Source organism: Lycium barbarum, chromosome 3 (assembly GCF_019175385.1).
Source record: "Lycium barbarum isolate Lr01 chromosome 3, ASM1917538v2, whole genome shotgun sequence".
NCBI lineage: Eukaryota > Viridiplantae > Streptophyta > Magnoliopsida > Solanales > Solanaceae > Lycium > Lycium barbarum.
Genome location: NC_083339.1, coordinates 125,374,993 through 125,382,239, shown reverse-complemented (window position 1 = coordinate 125,382,239; position 7,247 = coordinate 125,374,993). Strand labels below are relative to the sequence as shown.

Genomic DNA, 7,247 nt, shown 5'->3' with positions numbered 1-7,247 from the left:
TCGGCTAAGTAAAGCTCCAATGGCGGATTCTGAGTGTTCGTTATGAATTCATTCGAATTGAGTAGCTTTAACTCAAACTTTATATACGTGTTAAAGAAATTCATGATAATAGAATATACATTTTAAATACAGTAAATCAAATAGATTAATATAGTAGAATTTCAAACTTCAACTCATATGATTTAAAGCATGGATCCCAGGTATAAAGTGTTAAGTAAAAGTAATCGTAACGTGAAAATAGGGAATTTCCAAGCTGTTAGATACTTGGACCAGAATTCAGACTTCAAATTAATTAAATGGTAAACTTAAGTTAGCACTCACTCATATACCTCATCTCTTCCACTCTAATATACGCAGAATTAATAAAATCGAATTTTTTCACATTGTATTGATCTTGTGACAACATGATTAGGAGAATCAGAAACATAATACAATGATGAAATCTTATAATTTCGTCCTGCTACTCAAATTTATATTAATTTCTACCTTTATTTGTTGTTTGTGCCAACTATGTGAAAGCAACAAACTTATGTCGGCAAATTCTTGCTTAATTATTCTCATAAAGAAAGTGGGTTGGGCTGGTTTCAACTTTGAGAGTTTGTATATCCCATCTGCATCAATCTCTTTATGAGAAAAGAAGGCTCATGATCCATAACAAGATTCAAATGTAACCCAACAAGGAAACTGAAGAAACTCATCAAATATATTGAGCCTGGTGGTACATTATAAGTTTAAATAAAAAATAATATTATAGTGATCCACTTGGTGAATTGATTCCTCCACATGTATTATTGGTGCTGACATGGCAATACACAATTGGTCATCACTTTTTAATTTGCTGAATAAGGTCATGGCTATGCTTTTAACTTATAGGTATCAAACCCTACCAAAACTGTAAGAGTCTGAGTTGTAAACCTTAAGCCCAATTGGATTGGTGGTAGACACATCAGAAAGGAAAATATGGGGCCCATTTTGGCTTTGGGGATTTGCCGTTATAGAAATTACATGCGCTGGTCAGGGGTTCTGGCCAAGGCAGAAAATAACTAAATAAGGTTAAATGGAGCATTAGGGCAAGGAAAGCAATTTGGATTTGTGAAAAATACTGTGCCTTTGAACAACTGTAAAGGATAATAAAAAAAAGTGAAAACGATTGTTATGGTTGATAGACCTTAGGCCTTTGAATCTAGGCTTTTTACAATGCTCAAGTCCTCTATATAAATGGCTCATTCTCTCATTGTTCAAAATGTGCTTGTAAGCTACACACAAAGAGTTATTTCACTAACCAAGAAGAGTTAGAGAAATTTGTTTATTTGTTGTGTTTAGAAGAGATGATTCACTTGACTTTTATATTTGGCCTCCTAGGTAAAAAAGAAAACAATATGTTTGTTTACTTGTCATCATTTTCTCATTTTATTCATGAAACTCCACCCTCACAAAATACAAGAGTTTGCGATGCATTGTATGGAACTAGCATGTCAATCCCTCCCCTTCCCGCCTCCCCCCCACCCACCCCAACCAACTATTCTTTTTTCCACTTCCGTCATTTTCAAAATATTACGTATCAACCCTCTACATAGCCTAAAATTTCCTACAAACTTTTTTTTTCTTTCATAAGGAAATTAAAGAGAGAGGAAGGGGCACACTTATTGTATGGAAGATTTACATCGATACCACTAGACTATAAGATTTAGTGATCCTCCTTACAAAGGCATTATGTTGTTATAAATTACTTACTACATTGTTTCTTTTTTCTTTTATTTACTCTTTTAGTGCTATCACGCCGACTTCACTGGTTTCTTTAATGGATATCATCCCTCGTTAATTATCTTTTCAACTTAGAAACATTCGTATTGAAACACATTTCATGAACCTTGTCTAGACAATATTCATTCTTGGTTTTGATTTGTTATCCTCATTCTAATACCTCACACTAAGCTTGAATTTATTTTTGACACATTATAGGCAACATTGTCTCCTTCATGGTCTACCTTGCACCAGTGTAAGTTCCTTGAGCCATGCTACGATGCTTGTTTTTCAGAGGAAAAAAAAAAGAATAACGTTATGAATCTAAATAAGCAGAATGTTATAATGAAAAAATTTCATTGCAGGCCAACGTTTTATAAAATTTACAAGAAGAAATCAACGGAAGGGTTCCAATCAGTTCCTTACGTGGTTGGCTTATTCAGTGCCATGCTTTGGATTTACTATGCATTTCTCAAACCTGATACCACTCTTCTCATTACCATTAACTCTGTTGGCTGTTGCATTCAATCTTTCTACATCTGCTTCTTCCTCTTTTATGCAACAAAAAAAGCCAAGGTACACTCCAACATATATATAATTCTTTTAATTAGTTCTTTATTTTCCGTAGATATCGTATGTTCAAATGTTATTTTGTTAACCATTGAACCCTTTTCTTTATCTTTTGTGTGCGATAGATGGACACAGTGAAGCTGCTTCTTTTGCTGAACTTCTTTGGGCTGGGCGTAATCATTTTGCTAACTCAATTTCTTGCAAACGGATCCAATCGTGCTCAAATTGTCGGATGGATTTGCCTTATTTTTTCCTTGTGTGTCTTCGTTGCACCTTTGGGTGTTCTTGTAAGTATTTGAGCCGACTCACACGTACCTTAACTATTTCATGGGAATTTTTATTTTTCGTTTGTTAGCATCTATATGAATATTGTTTTTGTTTTGAATGCAGCGACAAGTTATAAAGACCAAAAGTGTGGAGTACATGCCATTCCTCCTATCATTTTTTCTGACATTAAGTGCCGTTATGTGGTTCTTCTATGGTTTACTGCGCAAAGACTACAATATTGCTGTAAGTTTAAAATATGATACATTTAAAAAAAATTGAAAAAAATATGTCTTAATGACTTCTTTTTTATTTTGAAAATAGATACCAAATGTGCTGGGATTCACCCTTGGAGTGATTCAAATGGTGCTTTACTTGATTTACAAGAACGCAAAAAAGGTCACTGAAGAAGTAAAATTGTCCGAAAATTTGGAAAACACAGAAACAGTTGTTGAAGAGCATAAGCTTCCTGAGGAATTATTAAAAGAGCAGATTATTGATGTTGTGAAGTTGAGTACTATGGTTTGTTCAGAAATAATTCCAATGGTTACTGAGCTGAATGAAATTAATGTGCCTCAAATCAGTGTGATTATTAATGAAGAGAAGATGAAGCCAAAGGGAACCATAGAGGCCTCCGTTGAACTCTAATTAAATTATGACATTGGCTTGTTTAAGTAAATGATATAATTATCTAAGTAATGTTATTGGTCATGTTATGTACTTAAAAATATTAGTCATAGGTCGTCATGAATTATAATTTAGCCAGGGGGCAAAGCTCTGATTGTGTGTGCCTAAGTTTGTACGTCTTTATCTTTTGATTCTATTCTATTTATAGCTAAATTCTATCGTATCAATGAATCTTTCTCTTCCAAAATACAATCCATAGCTTCTCTTTTTGGTACAATATCCCTAACTGCTAGATCCTTTGTTTTCTATTCCCTTTTTAAACTTTAAACAGAACGAGATTAAAATAAATGATTAAATAAAAGCTTTTTTAAAAATATGCAAGTAATTAATATTGGCAGGCTTAATTTCCTACCATAAACAGGGCGGCATAATCCGTTTCTACTTTAATTTTTCCGTTATATAGTGGTGAACTATGTGGAAATAACAACCACAACTACATTTTACGTGTGTGGCCATGCTAAAAGGAATTAATGGGAAAAGGAGGGGAAAAAAAAGACCAAGAACAAAACAAGACTACAATACGGCTCCAAGAAGATGGGAAAGCCCACTCATGCAGCATATCCTTCTGAAATTCTTGCTTAGCCTATAATGTATTTGATGAGCAGGTTGTTTCAATTTTTTTATTCCTTCAATTAATTATGTTATACCTAAACGGTTAACTCTTATTAATATCTCAAGAAGAGATGAAACTTTGTTGACGAAAATGTTTTCTAGCATGGTACTATCATTAACCAAATCATAAGATGGTTATTCATAACTTCATGACAGACATTATAAATTGTCACGACCCAATTCGCGAGTCGTGGTGGCACCTACACTATCCCTCCGAGTAGGCGAACCACATTACTAATAACAAGTTAAATAAGCAGAAAATTAAATAAGAATAAGTTATCAAGTCTTAAATACTTATCATAACTAGAAATGTCACGACAACCCCAAAATCTGGTCAAAGGGTACAAGAGCGCTAACATAATACGGAATATAAGTCTGAAAATAACCGAAGGCTACATATTGTCTGTCGGATACAAAAACAGAAATAAATAGAGGAGGTCCTTCAGGGGCCACGGATGACCAAGTAGCTCACCCTGAATGACTGAAAGTTGTCACCCTCGCGTATCAGCCACGGGGTGTAGAACTGGAACCTGGATCGTACTCTGCACTCAACAAAAGTGCAGCAAGAGTAGTATCAGCACAACACTTGTACCGGTAAGCATCATAGGCCGACAATGATTAGATAACGCATGAAGAAGTTGAAACCAACAAGTAGCATATAGAGCAAACAAGTATGGTCACGTATCATATACAAGTAAAGTGTAAAATCAACCAGGACAGATATAGTTCACCAGATGATCAGTCAAATGCATGAATGAATGAATGCAATGCAACAACAGTCACCTCTCCCACTCCACTCTCGTACACACATGCTAAGGGCAGTGCCTCAAAGCCATGACCCATGGGGGACCCGCGAAGTCCATGTACCACTCGTGATCTCCGGCAGAAACCTCAGAGGCTATTAGTCACTCTCAATCTCCGGCAATGACCTCGGAGTCTCTCTGTCACTCTCCATCTCCGGCAAAAACCTTGGAGTCTCTCAATCATTCACCTTACCAATCATCACAACAATAATATGGAAAGTATGCCATGCATGATATCAGTCTCAACAATATCACCAATATAAATCAACAAATACAAGTCATATTACTGTCCACTGTCCAATTATCAATATTACCATTCCTTTTCATATAATGAGGGAGCTAGTATATAACAGAGATACAAACAGGTGATAATCACAGAAATAACACATTTGGCGACAAGCCCACATAACAGCTGACAAAACCAACCTAATTGGAATTCACCTCCACTTCATGCCCGAAGGCCCATCATGCTATCCCCGTCACTTTCTACAACTACATACGATACTCTAATCAGAGTCTAACTAAAGTAGACCGTAACCTACCTCAATGCCGAGCGGGTGCCACGAACAATCAAACTAATGTTTTCCCTTTGCGTAAAGCCTCTGAGCGATCAAAATCTATAAAATATTCAAACTACATTAGAATACGAATCTAAGGACACCCATATTGCTATATTTATATTCGAAACCCAAAATCGCACCCCAAAAGGTGGCCTTGGGCCCACAAGGGCAAGATTGGAATTTTATTGAAGAATAATTTCACCATTATTTAAGGATTATATATTTTTAAAATTGGTCAATTTCATCCATAAATGGACCCTCAAATCATCAATTCTCCTTTCTTAGGATTAGGACTCGAAACCTTTAATTTACCCCAATATTTTAACTTCGGACCAAACTAGTAATTTTTATTTTTATTTTGCTGGTCGTTGGCATATTCGGGTTAAAGAAACTTTTAGAATTTGCGGACTAAAGGACAGAAACTACAAGAAGTTAAAAAAAATTTTGGTTGAAAATATTATTTTATGATGGATTTAGGTAGTAATGACCAATCCACGTAAAGAAGAAGGAATAAAAACAAGAAGTAAAAGAAGAAGCATAGTGAATTCCATGTGCAGCCGTGAAAAACGTGTGGTTGCCCGTTTCTTTTCCATCCAATTCATCCTTATTTTACAGCACTAGGTGTACAATCTAGCTTCTTATTTTGTCCTTTCTTCCATTGACCATTGTATAAAATTTCTCTTCACAAACCAATAGTATAATCAACAAATCATGGACACTTTCCAAAGCAAAAGAAGGCTGAAAATTTAAAAGCAAGAAAACGTGTCAGCCAATTTTTCCCACCCACTCGTCCTTTTTGCTGCCACCCTGCACAGATTGATACTTCTATTGGACAGCACTGCTGTTACAGATGATTTTAGAAATTCTTACTCTACCCAATCCAAAACGTGAAAAACCAAATAAAAAAAGTAAAAGCATACCTGATGGTGTTCAACTCCTTTTATGGAAACGGCTGCCTATCCGAATGCAGCAGTGTCCTTTTTCTCCCCTCTAGGTTTTTTTTTTCTTTCCCTCTTTCTTTTGGAATATAACGTGCATAAATAAAAAGGGTAGTGGACTTGGCCCACTTACTTACTTAACTAATTCATGCACCATCTCTTATATTAAAAATCATATAAATAAATACAATATAGTTCCATACCTTTTTCATATTTTTAAAGTGCTAAACGACCAAACGGGTCGTTACATCAGATACCAATCAAGTAATCGCTCGCCCTCGAGCGACAAGGGTAAAGGTGGAGAGAAGGAGGTACCTGAACTGTCGAACAATTGAGGATATGCACTCCGCATATCTGCCTCGGTCTCCCAAGTGGCCTCCTCAATCGGACGATGCTTCCACTGTACCTTGACCGAAGCAATATCCTTGGACCTTAACTTTCTCACTTGCCTATCTAGGATTGCTACCGGCTCTTTCTCGAAGGATAGATTCTGATCTAATAGTACCGAATCCCACTGAATGATATAAGACCCGTCTGAATGGTACTTCTTCAGCATGGAAACATGGAATACCGGATGAACACCTGCCAAACCTGGTGGCAAAGCCAACTCATATGCCACCTCGCCAACACGACGAAGAATCTCAAACGGGCCAATAAACCTGGGGCTCAACTTGCCCTTCTTCCCGAACCGCATCACACCCTTCATGGGTGAAACCTTCAATAAGACCTGCTCACCAACCCTGAACTCCATATCACGAACCTTCCGATCCGCATACTCCTTCTGCCTACTCTGAGCTGCCAGAAGCTTTTCCTGAATAAGCTTCACCTTATCCAAAGACTCCCTCAGCAAATCTGTACCCCAAGGTCGAACCTCAAAAGCATCAAACCACCCAATAGGAGAACGACACCTCCTACCATATAAAGCCTCGAATGGCGCCATATCAATACTGGAATGGTAGCTATTGTTGTACGCGAACTCTGCCAAGGGTAAGAATTTGTCCCAATGACCACCAAAATCAATAACACAAGCCCTCAACATATCCTCAAGCACCTGAATAGTCCTCTCGGAC

At 36.8% G+C, this 7,247-nt stretch overlaps 1 protein-coding gene across 1 annotated transcript; it reads left to right on the top strand.

The window, feature by feature from the left end:
• Positions 1-1,237: 1,237 nt before the first annotated feature.
• Positions 1,238-3,427, top strand: LOC132632297 (bidirectional sugar transporter SWEET10-like). Its single transcript, XM_060348177.1, has 6 exons — positions 1,238-1,362; positions 1,963-1,999; positions 2,109-2,319; positions 2,439-2,600; positions 2,704-2,823; positions 2,902-3,427. Exons 1-6 carry the CDS (start codon positions 1,329-1,331, stop codon positions 3,223-3,225), a joined length of 888 nt encoding a protein of 295 aa, XP_060204160.1. The 5' UTR covers positions 1,238-1,328; the 3' UTR covers positions 3,226-3,427.
• Positions 3,428-7,247: the final 3,820 nt, after the last annotated feature.